Source organism: Psittacula echo (genome assembly GCF_963264785.1).
Source record: "Psittacula echo genome assembly, chromosome: 1".
Classification (NCBI taxonomy): Eukaryota; Metazoa; Chordata; class Aves; order Psittaciformes; family Psittacidae; genus Psittacula; species Psittacula echo.
In genome coordinates, this window is record NC_137735.1 from 131,992,553 (window position 1) to 132,016,194 (window position 23,642).

General features: G+C 38.1%; 1 protein-coding gene across 1 annotated transcript in view; it reads left to right on the forward strand.

Moving 5' to 3' along the window:
- The window catches only part of SEMA3E (semaphorin 3E), a gene marked incomplete at its 3' end in the record, with an annotated part of 147,344 nt that overhangs the window by 120,170 nt on the left and 3,532 nt on the right, over nucleotides 1–23,642 (forward strand). Inside the window, exons 8-15 of the mRNA XM_080635472.1 lie at nucleotides 1,015–1,129; nucleotides 1,471–1,540; nucleotides 2,856–3,000; nucleotides 10,416–10,638; nucleotides 13,560–13,651; nucleotides 14,804–14,845; nucleotides 17,971–18,137; nucleotides 23,428–23,495. Of these exons, the coding sequence (XP_080491598.1) occupies nucleotides 1,015–1,129; nucleotides 1,471–1,540; nucleotides 2,856–3,000; nucleotides 10,416–10,638; nucleotides 13,560–13,651; nucleotides 14,804–14,845; nucleotides 17,971–18,137; nucleotides 23,428–23,495 (922 nt within the window). The remainder of the gene's footprint in view (nucleotides 1–1,014; nucleotides 1,130–1,470; nucleotides 1,541–2,855; nucleotides 3,001–10,415; nucleotides 10,639–13,559; nucleotides 13,652–14,803; nucleotides 14,846–17,970; nucleotides 18,138–23,427; nucleotides 23,496–23,642) is intronic.

Genomic DNA, 23,642 nt, shown 5'->3' on the forward strand with positions numbered 1-23,642 from the left:
AGCTATGAGTTAAACCAAAATCCCACAGACCTTTCTATTCCACTTGTCCAAAACTCCAAATACTTTAACATCTGGATATTAACTTCACAGCTCTATGCTATAATTCAGATTTGATTTAATGACTACAAAAAGAAAATAGCTAGTTGGTGAGTCAAGAACTGTCTTTTTTTCCAGTTTTTTCATTTTTGTCTGAGCTGTAAGAGGTTTTGTAACACAGAGGCACCTACACCATGTATTTCTAGTTTTCTGAGGAAGACAGAGCTCTGTTTCTGTGAAAGCTCAGTGTGAAGCTGAGGAACTCAATTAATTTCAGCAGTTTAGAATTAAGTTGTGAGAAGGGTTTTGCAAGTCTAATACAAAGTCTTCAACAGTCAGTTACACAGCCTACCTGAAAACAAGGCCATAGCTTTGAGGATGCTACCCAGAAGTCACAGAACTTGATTACTGATCGGTATTAAATGCTTTATTCTCTTAACAATCCAAGAGACACAATAACAAAAAAAAAAAGATGAGACAGCCATAACAAAGCAGGAATTATTTAAAGTAACTGAGAAATTTTTAGAACACCATGTAGGCAATTGCTCCAGGCATGCCCCAGCTGTACCAGCTCTATAGATAGATTCAGGGCTTCAGTTTCCAAACGTGCTGATCTAACCCTGCACTGAGCTCCCAACGCAACGCTAAACTTTGCCAAAGTACTCAGTAAATCCAGTTAACAAAAAAAAGAGAAATAAAAAAGCTTTACAACAGCAGTATATTTAAAACTACACACGGATGCGGTACAGAATTAAAAAATTCTTATAAACCCACAGCTCGTAATGAGACCTGGAGTTGATCAGTGCAATCCTGCTTGGAAACTGACTCCAGATAAAGTATACTAGTAATAGACATGTGGTTTGAAAACGCATGCTTTTGACATTAAAAGATACAATGAGTGTCTAATTCAGCAGAGATGTTTGTGCTTCTAGACTTACTCATTCAAATTACCATCATTATTTGTTTCTCTTTATACAGAACGATATGGGAGGCCAGCGAATGCTTGTGAATAAGTGGAGCACCTTCCTCAAAACCAGGCTAGTTTGCTCTGTGCCTGGGGGAAATGGAATTGATACACATTTTGATGAATTGGGTAAATATCCTAGACGCAATAAACTTAAAAACATCATACAAAACACACACTTTCATAATAACACATATGACTGTTGAATATTGTATTTGTATTCATTAACAGGGAATGGTTGTTACTGTTTTGTTTCCAGTTTATATGAACTTCTATACATATGGAATTGACTATCATCAATTGTGCCTTTATGTATCACATTGTTTTTAAAGTTTGCTTTTAAATCTGCATAAAATTGTATAGCATATACAAGTAAAATAGGATTACACTTTTAACAAACAACGAAGTTTCTCTTTTGGGGGCTGAGAAAGGTAATCTGCTACCATTTACTTTGAGTTTAAATTTTTCAGAGGATGTTTTTTTACTGCAAACTCGAGACAACAAAAATCCAGTGATATTTGGCCTCTTCAACACTACAAGGTAAATAACTGGAATAAATAATAGCAACCACAGATTAATGTTTGAACAACCTATTGAAGAGAGAGAAGCTGCATGATAAATATCCCTTAGCAAATATATAGTAAAAAGTTTAATTCCTGTTCTATTCACAGCAGTCTTCCTTGTTAATGTAAAAACTACGTTATGACACTCAGGAGCTTGAAGTCTTATTCAGCGATCCATTCTATTTGGACCACAAATTAATTAAATGTTTCTCTGCTCAAAAATTTCCTGGTGTCAAAGTATATGCACTCGTATGTGCTTATAACAGCAACTTATCAAAGCCACTTGTCTTCCTTTAAGAACTTCACTGTAATTCAATTTTAAGTAGATAAAGCTTAAATTCCTACTAACTTCCAAGTGAAGCTTAAAGCACCATCTGGGATGCTGCTGGTGGCCTCTTCAACTGCAGCCTAGTTTAAGTGCAAGCACGCAGTATCAGATTCTTGGAGATTGAACTGTTTTTTCAGGCTATTAAGTGGTAGAGCAGCTGTGCTTTTGCCACTGTCTCACTCTCCTGATTTATTTTTTCTGGAGTAAAGCTAAGCCAATCTGGTTCTTTAAGGATGCAGGCACTTAGCATGTCCTACTGGCTTCGTATGCCAGCAGAGAAGGGCAGGCACCTAATTAAAATGTTCTGGATCACCTTCTGGAGTCTTCAGAGGTGATTTGTTTATAGAGAGCACTGATGCTTCTTAAAAAACAAAACAAAACAAAAAAACCCCAAAACAAACCTGAATTGCTTCTGTGCAATAAAGTGAATAAAATTTATAAGTAAATTTTATGTGGATTGGTCTACATAGAGTGATCTTGATGACTTAATAACAACCAACATTTCCATTCAGTATAAAAAGACTCCTGCTCACTTCAGTCAGCAGTGGTTGATTTCCATCTTTCCAAAATAACAAGAAGAAAAAACTTAGGGAAAGAAAGAAAAAAAAAAGGCTAACTGTTTAAGTCACTAATCAAAGATGTATAAGACCTGGATTCAGCTCTCTGCACTTTGTGATTATAAAGATATGATTTAGAGCCTTTGTTCACCATTTTTAATTTTTGGGGTTAGAACACAGAGCATCCTTAAAGAAATATTATAAATATAAATATAAATACATTAAAGACTTTGTAAAGAATAATGAACATAGCAGTTATAAGAAAAGCATATAAGAAAAATAAGTAGTGTTTTTCTCCCTGAATACTGTTGAAATGGGACTTATTTTTAACTACACAATAATACCAATATTATATGTACAGAATGTGACATATTGCTTTAATGATGTCTTTGAATTTTACTTCCTAGCAATATATTTAGAGGATATGCTATATGTGTTTACCACATGGCAAGTGTCCGAGCAGCTTTCAATGGACCATATGCTCATAAAGAAGGACCTGAATACCACTGGGCTCTATATGAAAGAAAAGTACCTTATCCTAGACCTGGTTCTGTAAGTACAATCTATTTTCCATTGCTTTGCCGTGTAAATGAACATGGGAAGAAAAAGCAAACTGTTGCTAATGTAGAAATCTTCCTGACTTCACAGTCCAGAATATGTTTATTTGAATATTTACGTACTCTGCACTTCTGGAAAAGTGTGGAATGGCTGAGCAAAAAGTTTAATCAAGTACTAGATGCACACCTTTCCTGAAGGAAAATTGTGGAATTGATTATATAGGGATTTTCAAAATCCTGCTGGAATTTGAATTTAACAACCTTGTGTCTAGGTCCAAAGGTCCCAAAGCTAGGACCCTAGGCAATAGGGACAGAAAGAGGCATCTCTAGAAGATGGGTCTGAAGCTGCATTCAGAAACAGTAAGCACATTACCTGGGAAGGAGCCTCACTTTCTGTTGAACCTAAAATAACTGTTCTAAATTTGGCTGCTGACATATTTTTTGCATCTGACTCTTGATAACTTTAATCTAATTGCCAAAGAGATAAATGAAAAGTCAAATTTATTAAAGGGCATTGAATGAACCATAAGGGTTTTTTTTCTAATGGAACTTTCTGGAGAACAATAAAGAAAATAAAGAGAAAATAAAGCCAGGATGAACTAGAAATATATACCTATATTTACATTGAAAAAAAAATATATATTTAAGATACATGCAATATTTTCCAATGTAAATAAGATCATTACTGGAAAAAAACAAGCTTACTCAATCCAATTCACTTTCTATTGCTGCTGAAACTTAGGCATTTAACAAGTGTTAAGGGAAGTAAAAAATATTAAAAAGATGTTCCACTATTTCAAGATCAGGGGGTTCTGGTTCCTTTTTCTGGATCAAATTTCCTTTTCCTGGATCAAATTTCCTTTTCCTGGATCAAATTTCAATATTGCCATAATTTAGATTGATGTACAGGTTAGAAAGGTGTCGTAGTTTAAGCCCAGGCCGTAAATCAGAACCACGAAGTCCACTTCCCCCTCCCCCCCCCCGCCTTTCTTCCCTCTGCTCCTGGAGGGATGGGGAGGAGAATCAAAAGAATGCAGCTCCCACGGGTTGAGATAAGAACAGTTTAATAACTAAGGTATAACACAAATCACTACTGCTACCACTAATAGTAATAATGATAAAGGAAATAACAAGCAAGAGAATACAACCACTCACCAACCGGTACCTCACCCCCACCCTGCCATGATCCAGCCCTTCCGGGAACCCTCAGTTCTACATCCTGGGCATGACGTGCTGTGGTATGGAATACCCCTTTGGCTAGTTTGGGTCAGGTGTCCTGTCCCTGCTTCCTCCCAGCTTCTCCTCCTCCCTGGCAGAGCATGAGACTCACAAAGTCCTTGGTCAGTCTAAACATCGCTGTTATCAGCTCCATTCCCAGGCCGAAAGTCAAAAACACAGTGCTGCAACAGCTACTAAGAAGGAGAAAAACTGACTGCTGCTGCTGAACCCAGGACAGTATCCACCCCTTATTCCATACCATTCACGTCATGCTCAGATCCCACATTTTCAATATACCATCACTTTCATCTCAGTGCACTCTTATCTTAGTGCATGGACCAATCCCTATAAAGCTGCTGAGTCCATTCGGTCCATGATGGTGGGCTCCATCTCTCGTAACAGTCTTTCAGGGCAGGAGAGGCCCATTGCAAAGTCCACCCCTCAATCATGAGTCCATCTCTATGTTGCATCTCCGCCCTGATGGATGGGCCCATCAGGCTTAAAATAATTCAGCCTCCCCTGCAGCAGTCTCTGCAACTTGTCGTTGGGGACTCCACACAGCTGCCTTCCATCTCCGACGCTTCCAAAGCACTGGAGGGGCCCAGTGGATTAGATACTCGCCCATACTGTCCCACACGCTGTGACACTCATGACTGTCCAGCCTTGGGAAAAACCTCTCGGTCCCCCTGTATTGTCTAAACCCAGACAAGACCCAAACCTGACTCTGCTTAACTCTCGGGATCAGACAAAATGGTCGTGGGTAGAACACACTCTGTGTGTGTGCCACCATGGTGATCCCCATCACAATCAGCAGGCAGGTTCCAAGGGTACCCAAAGGCCATTCAAAACCTTCAGAACTCTCAAATGATGCTGCTGTGCTTGCCGGCTCTCTCACCACCAGCTTCGCTTTTTCTGAGTCCAGATCTTCCTCCTCTGCCTTGCTGGAAAGCGCTGCGGGGTCTCCTGCATCCTCCTGGGGCTCAGGCTCACGGGGCTCGGCAGACGGCTGCTGGGGAATGCTCTCGGCCGCCGCGGGGCTGGGCTTGGCCGTGGGGCTCGGCTCCTCCGCCGCCTCCTCCCGCTGCTCGGCAGCTGCCTCCTTCCCCTCCTCGGCAGCCGCCTCCTTCCCAGCCTCCGGCCCCGCTCCCGCCGCCGCTTGGTCCCCGGGGCCCCTCTCCCGGGCCGCTTCGGCCGCCACCGGCTCCCGGGGCCGCTCCCCCTCAGCTCCTCGCAGCCTCGCGAAGACAGACGCGAGGACGAGGGCCAGGACGGTGAAGAGCAGCGGGACGGCCAGGTACAAGTCCACGGCCACATCCATCCCGCCCTGCTGCCGGAGCCCGCCCGCATTACAAGCCATTACTATAAAGTACAGTGAAACAAGAACCTTAGCCCAAGGCCCACACTTGATAAACACTAACACTGCAAATACCGGCTCTAAGTAAACTACAGCACACTGAAACTGTGACATCAAGAGAAACAACTTTGACAGCCAATAAATCAGCATTATGCCTCGGTCAGTTCTGTCGTTATCTCAAGCCTTCGTGCCCCACGTTGGGCACCAAAAAGAACTGTCGTGGTTTAAGCCCAGGCCGTAAATCAGAACCACGAAGTCCACTTCCCCCCCCCCCCCCGCCTTTCTTCCCTCTGCTCCTGGAGGGACGGGGAGGAGAATCAAAAGAATGCAGCTCCCACGGGTTGAGATAAGAACAGTTTAATAACTAAGGTATAACACAAATCACTACTGCTACCACTAATAGTAATAATGATAAAGGAAATAACAAGCAAGAGAATACAACCACTCACCAACCGGTACCTCACCCCCACCCTGCCATGATCCAGCCCTTCCGGGAACCCTCAGTTCTACATCCTGGGCATGACGTGCTGTGGTATGGAATACCCCTTTGGCTAGTTTGGGTCAGGTGTCCTGTCCCTGCTTCCTCCCGGCCCCTCCTCCTCCCTGGCAGAGCATGAGACTCACAAAGTCCTTGGTCAGTCTAAACATCGCTGTTATCAGCTCCATTCCCAGGCCGAAAGTCAAAAACACAGTGCTGCAAAAGCTACTAAGAAGGAGAAAAACTGACTACTGCTACTGAACCCAGGACAAAAGGAGACACAGATTTTGTTTAAAAATAACTAATCAGAATAAATATGTTTCTAGTTAAGGAATAAATCCTCCACCACCTGAGGTCCTTCTCTCATATAAGTTCTTTCTAAAGCAATGGAACAGTTTCCTCACAATGCATTGTTTTGCTTTCAGACATCACAGAGTGATATTTTATTACCCTCAAATAGAGTTCCTGAGCTTTTTAACATTCTTGTTGTGTACCCTTTACAAGGCATATAGAGACATTAAAATAAGGTTGCAAAGAACCCAGCTCAGCAAAATCACTCATGCTTTTAATTAATTTTCACAAAAGTTTCTTTACAAGCTTCCTTTTTTTAAGCAATGGACTTTAAGTGAAGGAAAGAAACAAGATGCATTTTGAAATTTGAATTAATCTGGCAACTGTTGTAGCATACTCTGCAACCACACAAGTGCTGTAGTGAGTTGCTCTTGAGAGTTGTTAGATTTTTCATTTAGTAAATAGAAATTTTGGAGGAAATATCAAACTCATTACTTAGAGACAGGCAATTAATTTCTACAAGGAATTCCTAATTTCTAGTGGATTTCTCAAAGGTATCACAAGTAGTCACCTCAAATGCTTTCCCATTTCACTCTCATTTTAGATGTTTCTGAAGTTTCTATTTCTGTAGTAAATGAGTCCACAAGTCTCAACCCAAGTCTGGGGGCTAAGGAGAGCAGCCCTGTGTTCTGCACAGCTTGAGAGAGTTCCATTGCATTGCAGGGCTCCATCAGCATCTCACAGAAAAGGCACAACAGGGGCCTTCCTCAACTTTCCTTTCCTGCTGTTAGTCATGAGAAGCCCCGCAGCAGGGAATGTCAGGCTATCCCAGAGAAGCATCACATCTAAGATTTCTTTTTCATCCCATGACTTTTTTGGGAATACAACTAACACATCCAGGGTAATTGTCAGCTCTTGCAAAGCTGCTTTTATTTACAGTTGCGGAAGGTCTACCCCTTATCATGCCAGCATAGTGCAGATTTTTCACTGTAAGATGCAAAGACATTTCTAAGAGCTGTTTGCCTAAACATCCCCAGTTTTCACACTTCATCTCTTTATCTTCTGGAAGGCTAGGGGCTTGCTCTCCTGAGTTTAACAATGGAATAAACAGTTGCATTAACAGAGCATTCCTTTCAGTGCAGTTTTTCCTTTGCTAACTGAATCAATATTCTCTTTTGTACTAAAATGAGTAATTTGCAGAAACAAACATTGCATACAATTCATTTATCACTGAATCACAGGAATGAGAAGTGAAAAGGCCTATTAGCTTATCTAGTCCATGCCAGTATAGCCTTTCTCCCTGTAGTATGATTTTAAACGTATGTCCTCTCTCATTTTAAAAGAATGTTTTCCTTTGGAGCTAGAGAAATAAGTCAAAATGCAGAAATTAATGCTCAAAAAACAAGAACATATATTATCTGGGATGTAAACATTATGAATATGATTTTGCCATCTTCGCCAATAAGCTACCACTGTAGTAGTGGTGACATCAATACCAAATGTTTTTATTTGTTTGTTTGATGTAGATCAAAGTCATTGGTATTGAGTCAGGATAAAAATCAGATAAGCAAATTATCACATTTTGAACAAAATGGTTCAATTCAGAGGAATTATTGGCTTCATATTTCATATTTTGTCTATCAAATCTTTAGTTTTTACCATTATACTAACTAATGGGGCAGAACTATGCATGGATGGCAGAGTGACTGTATATTTTACATATATTATATGTTCTTTAAGCAATATTTTTTTTTTTTTTCCAGGCACTAGAACATCTCACGTATGTTAATTGGACTAACATTAAACACAGGCATGAATTCAGTATTAACAACTACAGTCCTTACATTGATATCTCTTAGCACTGAAGATTAAATAGTGGGTTTTTGACAAGAAGGAGAGAACACTGAGCCAGTGCTTCAGCAAGTTGACAATGATTTACAGAAAGGCTGCCCTAAGTTCCACTTACTTTCAATTCTTCTCTCCTTTAGCCCCCTTAGAAAGGCCACATTCGGGTCAGACTGGATTGTAGTCACCACAACAGACAAGACATAGCGGCTGAAACAGATAGCAAAGCACAAGTAATTTTCTCAGTGTCATGGAACAAGTTAGATGAGGAACTAGGTCTTTAGTGGTTGTTAATCAATTTAACCATATTCATCTCTGTCTGTTGCAGAGCATATGAGAGGCTGAAGTAGCTGGATCTGCCAGATACATACAAAGTATTACTGCAAAGTATTAATTGAATCATTTTTGGCTGCTCATTTGGGGCACATTTTCAAGGTCTTTTCAATGTTTTTCCAGTAGCATGAAGAGAAGGCACGTTTTGGGCTGTAGCCCACAATATTAGGTTTCACACCTAACATTGTTCAGCTTATTGGTAAACTCAGTCCCACTACCTTTTCCATTACAGGAGTGACAGTGACAAAAGGCAGAAAATAATCTACTCTTAGACATCTCTGAGAGTCAGCACTCTTTAATCTTACGTAGTGAATGGGTAAAGATGGAGTCTATAAGGAATGTGAGTAGAACTTAGATGAGTAAACAGAAAACCACTGTTAAGAGTCGCACAGGTTTTGACAGACAATTCGCTGCTTTCTGAAGTCTGCTTGAAGCACTGCTTCTGCCACAGTCTCTGCTCCTGTTTTACTGGTTCTTTTAGTGTTCTGGGAATGACATCAATTACCTCAAAAATGGTGTTGATAGGCTTCAGAGATGGATGCACCTACAGTTTCCTTTCTAGACTACTTCATTTTATTTAGTTAAATATGAAAACCCTGTGAAAGATTATTTTTATTAAATCTCTCGAGGGCTAGAACTTTGCAAAGGGTGCCTGGCAATGCCTATTCACTTGATATGCTGTGCAGTGCATAGCAAGCTGTTCTTTGCCTGTCTTCATGCTACAGCTCTGTCTCCTTACTGCAAACAGCCGGTGAAATTCCATCACTAGGTTGATTAGACAATTACTTTAAAGTCAACATTGAACAAATACTTTCCTGTAGCTAAGCCCAAAAAGTGGAAACAAACATTACCCCACTTGACAGGTTATTGTCAATTACAACTGACCGCAAGTTTAAAATTACTGTTTCCAGTAAACATAAAGACTATTTTATTTCATTTTATTGATTGAAAAATCTAATTTAAATAGGGAAAGGCTGCTACTGTGGCTTTCCTTGAAATGTTTCTTAAAACCACAGTGTCTTATGAATATTTGGAGAAAGTAAATGGTTATTGAGATACTTCCAAGTTGATCATAAATGGTTTCAATTAGACATCATGAAGCAAATTGGAAATGTAGAATATATATTCAGTTAGGGAACACTATATCCTTCACAATGCATTCTAAAATTAACTTCTCTGTTTAATACATTAAATTATCCTTAATTGCATATTTGACGAAGGAGTAAGCCTCTTTTAATCAATCATTGACGTAAAGTCTATTTGTTTTGCAAAACAGTAGATTGATCAATACAAACATTGGTATTTCAAGCTAAACTGTGATTTATAATACTGTCCTCATGAGTTAGGAATTAGAATCAAATGTAATACTATTAGAATACCTGAAATCAAGGATTACTCTTGCTGCTGGCATAATTTTTAAGTATGCTTCGCTTCTCATGGCAGTACATTTTGCAATCAAAAGTAATAAGAGTAGAGATTGATGTCAAGCATTGGTGTTCTGCTGATTTGGCATGGTTGTGTTGCTACCTTTCTCCTAATTGCCAGTGGCCATTTTGATTACATCTTCAATATGAATTTGGGGAAGGCACTATTTTTTGTCAAAATCCAAAAGTGTCACTATTTACTCTGCTCTTAGAATGCCAGAGAGGAAGGAGCTACTTCTTTCTAAAACCTGCAATGCCAAGGCTCAGTTCATCTTTCCCTTTCTTGGCTTCTCACACTTAATAATTTACACATGTATAAAGCATAGAGTTTACTATCCCAGTTCTTACAGTGCCTGTGTTTGTACCAGGTTTTCTGTAGACTTGTCATCACCGCTAAAAATACAACCTGTCTCTGACAATTTATTTAGCAAAACTTCAGGATAATCTATGTTTTATGTTTCTTGCAGTGTGCCAGCAAGGTGAATGGCGGTCTGTACACTACCACCAAAGACTACCCTGATGAAGCTATCCATTTTGCCAGGAGTCATCCATTGATGTATCAGCCCATCAAACCTGTTCATAAGAGACCAATATTAGTTAAAACAGATGGAAAGTACAACCTTAAACAAATAGCAGTGGACAGAGTGGAAGCTGAAGATGGGCAATATGATGTCTTGTTCATTGGTACAGGTAAATTAAAGAAAGCAAGGAAGATGATTTATTGGCAGGGGGGGTTTACCTGCAGGATGAATGGAATTAATTTCTGCATAGTCTAAAAATAAAAAAAATCAATACAAGCATTCCTTTTTAACAGTCATTCTTAACATGATTGCACCAGTCTTTGACTTACAGAGGAGATTAGCCATTCTAGACATGTGCTTCACTGTCCTGATAACATTATACAGAAAACTAGTGGTAGGGAAACATTTAAGACTAAGAAAAGAAACTTAGATACAGAATTCCTTCTTTCTTTCTCTTTCCTTCCTTCTTTCTTTCTTTCTTTCCTTTCTTTCTTTCTTTCTTTCTTTCTTTCTTTCTTTCTTTCTTTCTTTCTTTCTTTCTTTCTTTCTTTCTTTCTTTCTTTCTTTCTTTCTTTCTTTCTTTCTCTCTTTCTTTCTCTCTTTCTCTCTTTCTCTCTTTCTTTCTTTCTTTCTTTCTTTCTTTCTTTCTTTCTTTCTTTCTTTCTTTCTTTCTTTCTTTCTTTCTTTCTTTCTTTCTTTCTTTCTTTCTCTCTCTTTCTTTCCAAACAAGAATGTCAAATTAAACTCCCTAACAACTGTCCTTATTTGTAAAACTTCAGAACACAATCACGTATCTGAGCATATTTCTGAGCTGAGACTGGAGACCTAAGAGAAACAAAGGGGATTATTATGATTTTCAAAAAAGTCAGATCAAGTTATTCCACAGTTTATTTTCCCCAGTTCTAGAGACCACAAGTCTAGCTGATACTGTTAAAAAGAAACTGCCATCTTCCAGATTTGGGTTATAACACAGCACAAGGAAGGAAGTAGGAAATACCCGAGTTTCTTAAAAGGATACTGTTAGAAGTTTTCTGCCAAGTTTTCTTGTTCTTTTATGCCATTTTCATATGTTACAGACATACACTGTCAAAAGATAGACAGAGCTTGTTTAAAGAGGATTTGTAAATATCTACCAAAATATATGATTAAGGTAAAATAGATTATAGTATCATAGACCTGCACTAACTCTAAGCAACCAGAGGGAAAAACATATTCTAATGGTATTTGAAAAGAAGAAAACAGGAGGAAAGCCTGGAACTAAACAAGACTTTAGTCACATCTAATCCATCTGTCAAAATCCAAGGATTCATCCATTCATATTTTAACAATTTAACTACAAGAGTGGCATCACAAATCATTTTGACCGTTTTGTCTAGGAAGCAGCAGTTACAGTGAATTATTTTTTACAAATGGAATTCCTCTGATAAGCACATTTCAGCATTGAGAACATTGAAAAGAAGCATGTTTGTACAATACCAAAGGCTTATTTATATTAGTGCTTATTTCTTTAGTTTTAAATGGCCTCAGTATGGTTTTGGTATTGGACTTAGTGTGATCTATAAAACATTGTGCCATGTACCACTTATTTCTGTACAGCAGGTTTTATAATGGTGCCTAGATTTTCTCATATTTTCAACTTAAATTTATGATTGAGATATTGTATCAAGTACCCTTGTACACAAATCCTCTGTTCAGCGAAGTTGAATCCAAAGGGACTTAAGTGTGTGTGTGTTAGAGCTGTGCTGAGTGGCACCCAACAGCTGTTTAGTCTTCTTGAGATGTCTAATCTCAGGTGACAGGAAATTCCAGCATAGGAATCTGGGCTTTAGAAACTCTGAAACAAACCCTTCAGTCTCTGCTCTGGCAAAGGTCCCATCAAAAAATGCACTGCTTCTCTTGGCAACATAATGTTAGAAAGGGTTAATCTTTTTTTATCCAAGTCCAACACCTGCTGTGTAACATAAGTAAACAGGGTCTTACAGCTGAGCAGGAGTTTCCTTAGGGTAGCAGTGTAGGTTAGAAAAGTGCATCAAAGGCAAAGTCTGAATGTCGGGGCTTTCACGTGTCTGTCAGCAGGATTCGAAGAGTGACTTCTGAAAATCAGACCTCAGAATGCAATTCATTTTTACTTTTCTATCTCAAAATGAATGCCTTTGATTATATATTCTGTTTGAGAACTGGTGTATGACCCCAGTTTAATGGTTCCTCTTTATGTTTGTCCCTTTGATCATTTGCAGAACATTTTTCCCAGTGCTTGTCTGCTTAATATTTCCTCTGTAAATCAAAGGTGACTGAAAGCAACAGAAGAAAGGAAGTGATATTTGCCTTTGTTGATGACAGATTTTCAAATTAAGGAAAGCAAGACTATTTTAATAATAGCAAGAAAAAGCTGAAGTGGTGGAAGACCAGATGCTATTTGTGTGTTTTAATTTCCTGCAAGTGTTGTAGTGACAGAAAAACAGATAAATCTAAACTCCAATATGCCTTAGAATTTTTTAACGTGCTGGATTTTTGGTTCATCTTCCTTTGATTAACAAACACCTTCAGCTCAACAGCAGCTCAGTTTCCCCAGAGGAGGGGAAGAACTGGGGACAATGAACCCCTGAGGGTTTTTGTACTTCTGCTTGGAGCAATGGAGCTGCTGCCAGTAATTAATGATAGTTAGTAGTTTCCTAACTAGTATAAACACTCTGATCCTATAATTAAAGATACTTTACACTCCCTGGCCTTGATTATCTCAGCTCCTGCCTACTGTCATTTCTCTTCTTGAAATACGGTCACTCTTTTTGCAGCTCACCAAAGAGTTATGACCCATAGTTTGAAAAATAGACGTGAATTAATTGTATAGCTCAGGGATATCTCAGCTGTCTTGTGTTTGCCAAGGACAAATTGTCATATGTGTCTATTTTCTAAAAGTAAGAATCATCACTAACCACAAGATTCAACTAACGGCACATATTTGTAAATTTATATCCATTATCAATTTGAAAAAGTTTTTTAGTGTATTTGAAGCCATATAAATGTTTTGACCAATTATAAGATTTAGTTTTGCTTTGCTTTGTTTTTTCTTTTTTTTTTACCCATTCTCAGATAACGGAATTGTGCTGAAAGTTATTACAATTTATAATCAAGAGACAGAATCAATGGAAGAAGTGATTCTTGAAGAGCTGCAAGTATTCAAGGTGAAATGTGCCGTATATGAATCATATATACAAGTCTTGAATTTTCTGCAGAAATAAATGTCTAAAAAAATCTGAGGATACTAAAATATATAATAGTTGTGTGCAGGAAAATTTCTAATGATCCAGTTATTTTATGACAGGAAATCTCTATTTTCAACTGAAATTTGTCTGAAGTGGAGCTATAGCCCAAGTACTTTCAATACATACATGTTGCATATTGCAACTTTTAATCAGAAACTTGATTCATTTAATTCAGTTTTCTCTCATACCCAAGTAAGTATTTAAATAAGTACAGACTGTTTGCTACATGTACAAAAATGTGCCTACTACAATCTTGAAAGCTTAAAATGAAGTCCAGATGAAAAAAAAAAAAAAAAAAAAAAAAAAAAGCCTAATCCTCAGAAAGAGTGAATCAGTTAATCTGTCTTTACAGGGAGCAAACCTGAGATCTAGTGAGGCAAAACTGTTCTGTTTAAGAATACTCCATATCTAAAATTCAGTATTAAACGTGGCAAAGCTAATATAATGAAATCCGCTTAGAAAGTATTCACATCCTGCTATGTTAACCATATAGGTAAAGTAGGAGACTAATATCCAAACTTAGATATTCAAATCTGGCACCTGTATTTAGGCAGTGTAATCATTAACTTGTTGCCTGGAGAAAAAATCACAGAAATTGCCCCTCTTGATAAAGCTGGTTTTCAATAGACCTATTAGGAGCTATGTTTTGCCGTTGCTCCAGGAAGCATGAGCAGAGGGCAGAAAGGACAATGCTAAAAGAAGGAATTCCTGCTATTATTATCTTATCTTCAACGAATGTTTTGGTATAAAGACACTCCACTTATCACTTTCAAGTAGGACAAAAGAGATTCAGTGGTGGGGAGAACTAATACCATGTTTGACAGCAAAATTGTAGTGCTCCTGTGGCTCAAATAATCCTGAATTAAGTGTTGGCTGGTTGTCTTTAAATAAGCTCTTTTAAAGCAATACAGTCACAATTTCCTCTTTCTGAAGCATCAGAACTTAAGGAGAATCAAAGTATCTAGCAAAGCGGATATAATAAGTAAACATCAACAGTGATTTACCCACTTTCTTATCATAGTAAAAAAGATACTATTTTTTTCTGAGCAAGGAATATTTCTTATTTTCTAGGTGCCAGTTCCTATTATTTCTATGGAAATTTCTTCAAAAAGGGTAAGTATTTGACAAGTTTGAAATGTGAAGATTGTGACTTAAATGTAAGTAAGCTATAAAGCTATAAACTCTATAGATAGACAGATGTACATCATCTATTATGAGATCTTTTCTGATACATGTAATCTTTTTGTCATATAAAGTGATAGCTATATTCTCTGTTCTTTTATGAATCATTTATATTTTTCAACTCTAATGTTAAATCACCTTAGTTCACACGATCATGCTTATCAACGCAAATAAAAAACAACCTGTTTCAGGAGTTACTGGCATACTAATCATAGTAGGGACTAGCTGGGTGGATATGGCAGCTCACAGAAAAGCTCCTTGCTGATAAATGCAGACAGACTTCAACCCCACAGGAATATCAGTGCAAAAAGAGCCTTGCTGGCTCTCCCACGTACTCAGCTGCCCATGAAAGGCAGGGCTTTTGGATCTGACTCCCTTTTGATTTTCTGCTAGTTTCTGCTAATATGAACACTTGTATGTAGATTCTCATCTGTACCGTATTATCATATCATCTCAGGATGAAGCCATTATAAATATAAGATCTTAATAGATCTTAGACATCTGGTGCAACATAGGTGCACATAAACATAGTGAAACACAAGTAACAAAGAATGAAAATTGCATTAATAGGAGGTGTGAGTGTGCCCCAAAGATCATTTTAGTATTGGTGTCTACCAACTTGCATTCTTTCTGTAGGTAATGCAGAAAGACAAACTCCTCTGATGGTGACTCAGGGGAGGATCTTAGGTGTAACTGTTCTGAATTATTTCCTAGATCAATCTATATTTTTCCTATTGACTGTGAAAGCAGCTTCAGAGACTAGATTGTCTAAATGATTATTTAGAGAAAGACTTCAGTGTCATTGCAGATATTTGCATTACCTTTAGCTACCAGTGAAATGTCGTGTTAAAAGGGTTGTGTTGGAAGAGTAAAGAGGTGTTATTGTATAAAAAAGAAAGTAGTCTCTCATCATTAGATCCTGCTCCCAAGAGGGCTGCTAACTTTTCTAATTCAAGTGTATGGAAGATCTGAAGAGAACTATAAAAATGCCCCCAGAGCAATCCAGTTGTTTAAGGATAAACCTACCTGTGAAAAGTAAAAGTAGCTTAACTTTTTCGAGATATCAATGAGAAGACTAGAAAGAACAGAATAGTCAAACATGAAACTTAATCAAACAAAGTGACTTCCTAGTGTAAGTGTATAGAGATTCTTGAACACTGATAGCAGAGAAATATGAGATTAAATAATTAATTAAATAATCAAATTCAGCTTGTTGTATGTAGATAAACTTAATCTTGAAATAGAATAGTTTTATGATACTGAGGACTATTAAATGTTGGAATATGTGTTAGGGACAGGGTTGGCACTAGGTAATGATCAGAAGCTTAACAGTTGAGTTTATGTAAAAAACGTTATGTAGCTTGAGCATTTTGGCTGGTATCTTTTGAACTTGGACTTAGTGAGCCTGCGGAGAGCTGCTTGCTAGCTTTGTTGTAATACCCTTATAACACTAACCAGTCTTCACTAAGTCAGTGGTACAATAAAACATCATGTTTCAGGGCTGAACGAGTTATCTGCGGTGGCTGGGAAGGAACGCTCTTTGATGTTCAGTCAGCTAGATGTAGGGCACTTCTTGCCCTCATCTGATGGACCAAGACTTAGGGTAGTCTTCACCCCTGCTAAAAGATGAAAGAGAAAAATCCCATCTGATATGTCTAATCGAAAGCGCTGTTCATGCCTTCTGGGACAATCACACTGCAGCCTTTACAGACAAGAAAGAATTCCCCCCCAAAAAGGATCCTAGATTTCTTTTTCATTCCAGTTGGCAGACTGAGCTCCTGCTACTATAATCTGGTTTATCTCAGCTGAAAGAGTCTTCAAGCATTGCTGTTACCAATCTCTCCGAGGCTCTTCCCCTGACATTACTGAAAGCTAAATTTCTGTGATCTAAACAGATATACGAGGTGTTATTAAGGAGCAAGAATGGACTATCTGGATTAAATTTCATGTTTTGTGATAGGTAAATCAAACTAAATGAAATGTCAGTATTTTCCAGCTTTAAACTATTTCAAAATATCAGATTTTGAAAGCTTGGTCTAAGAGTGGGAATTATGGACAAATTTTAGCCATTAGGATAAGCACAGCTTAAGTGTTCATTAGGAATCTTTTCTCTGACTGGTAAAACCATGAAAGTGAGCTGTGCAGAAGCAGCTCCTACAGCAGTGCACACTGCATATTTCTGTATTCAGACCATTTACATTCACCAGCAACAGGATTTTTTTCTCAAATCCCTGTAAATTCAAACCTTTCTTTTCTGAATTTGTTATGCCAGCATCTCAAGAATTAGATTGATCTTCTTTCGTTTGATTTGAAAAGGACATTTATGTGAACTCAGGAGATTCAAACAGCCTTAGCACCAATGCTGCAAAGAAACCCCAAAATATGCAAATGAATACTAAATAAGTAGATTATGACTGGTTAATTTGTAAAGAAAGACTGCACAGCACCAGGAAAAAACAAGCAAATAAACAAGCAACAACAACAAAACCTCCAATCATCTATCTTCTGTACACTGAGGGACTATACAAATCATACAGCACAACTGCTTAAGTGTATATGTGATCATACTGTAAGTAGCTAGACCAGGAATTAAACTTACTTGATAATTCCCATATTAAAATTGAGGTTGCTTATAGTTCTTGCAAATTTGAATTTCTTTGTTCAAAGTCTTTCATGTCAGGTGTTTTTCTGCAGATATGTTAGGTGACAGAGTAGTGTAAAGAGGGAAGCATTGGAAACAATCCCGAGGAAGAAAAATAAACTTAAAATCCTGCTTATTCAAACACCAATCTTACAATCTGAAACTTCAGAAGTGAAGAAATGCCAAAATAAACTTGTTCATTTTACCTTTCTTATGTTCCTCTGTCCTCATGCAGGAGAGTTTAATCTGTAATCGGATATTTTCCCACAGAGTAACTCTGCCTCCCTCTGGGCACAGGCTGGATACACAGCTGGCAAGCAATGATAAAGCTAACATTTCTTAAATAACTCCATTGGTAACAGAAGTTTCAGTGGAAATTCTAGGAATTTAATCGTATGTGATGTGTTTTTTCCAGCAACAGCTCTATGTTGGATCTGAGTCTGCCATAGCACAAGTGAAGTTCCACCAGTGTAACATGTACGGCGCTGCCTGTGCTGACTGCTGTCTCGCTAGAGACCCATACTGTGCCTGGGATGGGATCTCCTGTTCCCGATACTATCCCACAGGAATGCAGGCAAAGAGGTGAGAACTGCTGCATTCCATTATATCCGTTTTTACAAAATACCTCTGTAAAGTGTTTCTACTGCAACACAAAGTACTTTGTATGCCCCCCCTTAGAAAAATAACTGAGCAGTGAGAAGATATGTAGGCTGCTAATTTATCAGCACAATCTCTGGGGATTGCAAAGGAAAGAAAATAACAAGATGGCATAAACTGCAGTGCCAGAAATATTTCTATGAATGAAGCAAAGCCACATAGTAATTATTTGCAGTAGGTTTTAAACAAACCTCTATTTCCTTCTATATATTTTTGTGTGCAAAAGAAAGATGCTTTACAACATCAGAGACAGAGTTTGGTAGCATTATAAAGAAACTATATCACACTGCAGTAGCATATATAACAGCATTTCCAAAAGAAAGCAAGGAAGAGTCTGTGTTAATAGCCAAATACCTTCACAGCCAAAATGAAACCAGAGTATCTGCCAAAGTTAACGTTAGGTTTAGGCTTTATCTAGTGAATCTATAAAGCCTGTGCAAACCTCATGAAGTTCAACAAGTCCAAGTACAAAGTCCTGAAACTGGGGGTTCTTGTTCTTGTTGTGCACACCTTATCTTTCCATGAACCTGGATGCACTAAAATAATGCACTGCTGACTTTAGCCAGGCACAATAGACATTTCTGTGGATTTTTCTAAAAGATAATGAGCACAGTCATGTTATATTGGGTAACACAACATTTTGGTTAAGGCATATTAAAAAGTAAAAATGAGTAATACAGCCAATGACTCATCATAATCAAGAATTTCTCAGACATATTGCACTAAGGCATAGGGTAAACCAAGTCGGAAACCTACACCACTTTTACGAGCATGATTGCACAGTATTGTCATGCCTTTTGCAAGCAAACCTAAGGGAGGAAGTGACCTCAGGTTGTATCCTCAATGTGAGAAGAGTCTGGATAAATAATAAGACCTAAAATTAAGACAGATGAGCAGCTGTGTAGCGGGCCAGGGAAATTTATTTCCTACCACATAAGTAGAAATTTGATTATCTTAATTATAAAGCATATGGTTTTCTCATCCAATGATGTATGAGACATTTGAGGAAGCAAGGGGGTTAAAATATTTCCCAGCAACCTGCTAGGCTGCTATATCAGCATTTACCTTGTTCTGCAAGCTACTTATTGTGTAAGAAAAGATAAGAGAAACTCACTCAGTCCTGAACTCTGTTGTACATTTTAAACATATTTCTCACCTAAGACAATTTCCAGAGTAGTAGCCTCTAAGTTCCCTGACACACAAATTTATCGAGGGTTGAGTGATTTGGGCAGCACCCCAGGCATTTTCCTGTCCCTTACCTCCTCAGCATTCAGCAGTTCAGTCTCTAAAAGAAGAACATACTGCTGTTATCACCCTCCTTCTCTTAAGATAAGCACTGCGTCAGTGAAGACGGATTTGCACTCAACTGAATGATCTTGATGTCTGCAAAATTTGTTTTACACATAAGAGTTTGGGGAACAGCCAGAGAGGCTGTTTGCTTTGTTCGCTTTGTCACATAGCTGAAGATTAGAGCATTTTAAACTTACGAACTTACAATAACTGTGTGGTACATGGAGAGACAGGGAGAACTACTCAGGCCATGTGTATGGAAGTTGTTTTAATTTGCCTCCCGTTGGGTACCAAGTGGACAGCACTGCTGGAAAAAGAGGTTCTCACTAGACAACATGGAGTTTTCTGATGCCAAATGACCCTTAACAAGTGATAATATTGCCATGGCCGCCTTTTTCTCCAGCCACCATCAATGTCACATCCTAGAGTGTACATATCTTAATTTGGCCTTTTCTCTGGGCTTCATATTTCTGCTCAAGCTGTACGAGTAATGTGAGTACAAGAGGCACTGGAGAGCATTTTGCTTCCCCTGTTCCTGGCAGCCCTCCCCCCTTCACTGGAACTCGCAGAGCTGTGCCTTACATTACAGCACACTTGAGCTGGTTTTAATACCACCTCTATCTATCTGTTCAAATGTGGCCTTCATAGAGTGTATATTTAGGTGGGCCTTTGACTTGTAAGAAGAGCCCTGCTAGTTCAGTAAGAGCACCTCTAAGAGCTCTCTTTTTTATTCTATTCCTTCTGGTGAAGAGTTGAAACAAAGCAGAGATGTACAATGTGTCCTTCCCACTTTGATTCAAATGTTATCTGCTTTAGATCTTAATGCCTCCAAGGCATGACAAGTGTTTAGAGAATAGAAAAATAGAAAAACTGTAAACTAAGGCACTAAGGAACAGCATAGAGAGATAAGTGCAGCATAAATACAGAAAAACTCTGCCTGACAGCTGGTACTAATTTGTTAAGCTGTGAAAGTCTATATTATAATTATTTTTAAATGTATAGCCTGGACAGTTAATCAGATAGAGGATTTAATTAAAGACAAATAAAAACTGAACCCAAAATCCTGTATCCTGGTGATGGTGGTACAACATCGTATAATGTCATGGTAGTTACAGGTGCATGGCTCCTGCATACTGCAAATACTTAAGAAGCCAAAAGGAAATTATATGGCATCCAAATTCTATGAGTGCTTCAGAAAGTAGAGGTCCAGAACTTCAGGAAATGTTTTAGTCCACTATTACTTCTGCAATCTGACATAAGCAGGTTCAATTTTTACCTAAACAAGCACTAAATTCTACAAGTAAGATTCTTTGCTGTGCCAGCTCACCATTCAGGCTTAAAAAGGGCTTTAGAGATTCTAAAATGTCTTTCAGTTTGGGTAGGTCTTCTGGTAATCTGTGATTCTTTAGCTAATTTTAGGAAACTGACAGTCACCCTCCTGCCTCCTCTCCCTCTCTAGTCTCTTTCTCTACAATCCACTCCACCAGTAAGCACATAAACATGCTCTTACACCTTGCAGCTAGATGCAGGTGCTACGCCAAATGTCTTTTTGTTATAACATTTGGTCCGGAAAACCCCGACTGATTCTGATGATTTGTTTATGAAAACCACAGTGATGCCTCTTCTCCCTGAGACTTTTTGACTTCACCTCATCTATCCCTGGGAAATAATAAAGAAACATGGAGATAATGGTGATGATGATGTCCACTGTATTGCTTTCTTGCAGATCATTTTTACCAAGTTCTTGAAAGCACAGTTACAGACTGAAAGCTAACTCATGTATTTATAGATTGCAAAAGACACTTCCACATATTCAGTACATTTACTAGTCACTAAAAATTTTTCCTTGTGGTACTTCATGTCAGACACTGTCTTGTACTCTATTATTCATGGAATTCTGAATGAAATGCTCACTAAGAAAAAAAATACCAAATACCAGGCTTATGTCAGTATTTGTGAAATAAGTTTATTTCCCAGCATATCCCTGTCTTTAGGCACCTCTGCCCATTTTTTCCTTCTCTTCAAAAAAGTAGCAGGTGAAAGCACTGGTAAATGTTATCTTCCTCAGTCTTCACACACACAACAGTAGAACTCCATCAAACAAATATTTATTTTTCCAGACTAGTTCTGACAAATGGAGATTTATCCTATTTTACAGGATGAGGATTCTTTAGCTCTACAATGACCTTCAGGACCTAAAAGTAAATAGTACATGCCTGCTAACTGTCCTGTTCCTGCTAGGTAGGGCTGCTGGGCCTGATAGAAACAAGGTTTTCTTGTGGCTTTTTCCAAAGACTAATGTTTATAGTATTTTTGTATATTTGTGCACAAAAATGTCTCTTCTGAATAATCTGTATACACAGATATACAAAGCTGGTGGCAACATTATTCAGCACTGACACTTTGCAGATTTATCAGCAAGCACGGCTGTAGTAAGAACTGTAATGTATACATTACAGTGAGAACTCCAAGGGCATGATAAAGCTCTGTTGCTATCTCAGAATCTCAGATTTTGTTTAATAATATGCATGCATTTTTAGCACTTCTGTTGAAAAAGCCTAACACAGTCCCTACTGAATTTGCAGATTCCCTTGAAACAACAATGACAAAACATTGGTTCTGGTTTGAATATCAGTAAGTGTTAAAGATGCCTTCTTGGTCCACCAGCACCTGTGGATCAGAAGTTCATATGAGTGACAGAATTCAGGAAATAGCCCCTGTTTACCGAAAGTTTAGAAATATGATGAGTAACATCCATCAGCAAGATCCTTAAGTGTGAATCCTCATAGTTTCAGTATATTCAGTTTGTGCCAAATAAAAATTCTGGGTTCTTTGTGTTCACATAACATTATTTAAGTATTATTAAGTATTAAATACAAAGAATAACAAAAATGGTCGGTTTTGCTTTTTTCTATCATATATGATTTATACTCTACACATACCTGCTGTCTAAGATTTGCTGCCTTGCATATTTCTGCTGATCTGTTACGTACAGCACTGGTAATACTGTGTAAAATTATGCAAATATAGGAAAGGTACCCTTAGCACAACTAAATTTCAGGTTGTTGGAAATACTACATATGGCAAGATATAACATTCCAATAGGCTCTTTTGTTTCCCCAGTAAACAGTCTTAATTTTATTTATTGGGACACTCAGAGGAAAAATTTGCTATATAAAAGCATAGCTCTTCTGGGAATGCATTGTACAGTTATGGTTTTCATTATTTTTCTGCAAATGCATATAAAAACTCACAACAATTTTTCTCTCAGAAAGCAATTGCATTATTTCATGGTCACAGCCAGGGCTCCCAGGTTCTCACCACAGTTCCGCCACTTGCTCACTTTCTAAGAATGGGCAAGTCACGAATATGTCTGTTTCCCTGTTGAGAAAAATAAGCTTAACAACTGTCTGCTACACAGATGTAATAAGGTACTTGCTCTGCTGTTTGAGATTCCCAAGTGAAAAAACAAAAACATAACAGCTAGGGATAAAAGAACTACCTTTCACATACATGGCAAACTGTTTGAAACTAAAAAAGAACATTTTCTTGGCTTCCAGAAAGAGAGAATCCAAATAAAGGCTAAAGGTCCCTTTGACCCTTCCTAGAATTGAATGTTGCCCAGTTGGTTCAGAGGGTCTTGGTTAGTAGTTATAACATTAGTGTAGTTAGTACTGTATAAACTGGACACATAGTTCTGCCTCTTCCCCAGAGAAGTGGGTTTCTTTTACTCAGACATGTGATTCCCAATAGCTTGAGTAGAGAGAAAATACTGTTGGATAAATGTTTACTTCTCTCAACAATCTTAAGTTTTAGGAACCAAGATTTAGCTCATTATGGTTTTAATTAATGCAACTTTAACATAAACCAAAAAATTTGTAAGCTAAATGTGTTATCTCAAACATTTCCATCTTTTCCCCTCCAGACGTTTCCGCAGACAAGATGTTCGACACGGAAATGCAGCACAGCAATGTTTTGGCCAGCAGTTCACTGGTAATCTACTCACACATTTACAAATTACTAGCAAATGCCTGGAGCAGAGAGCACAGGCTTTGCCAAGAGTATGAGCCAGGCCATGATATCACCCAAATTCTTTTACTGGCATATTCCTGTAATTACTTAAAAGAGTCATGGGAGACC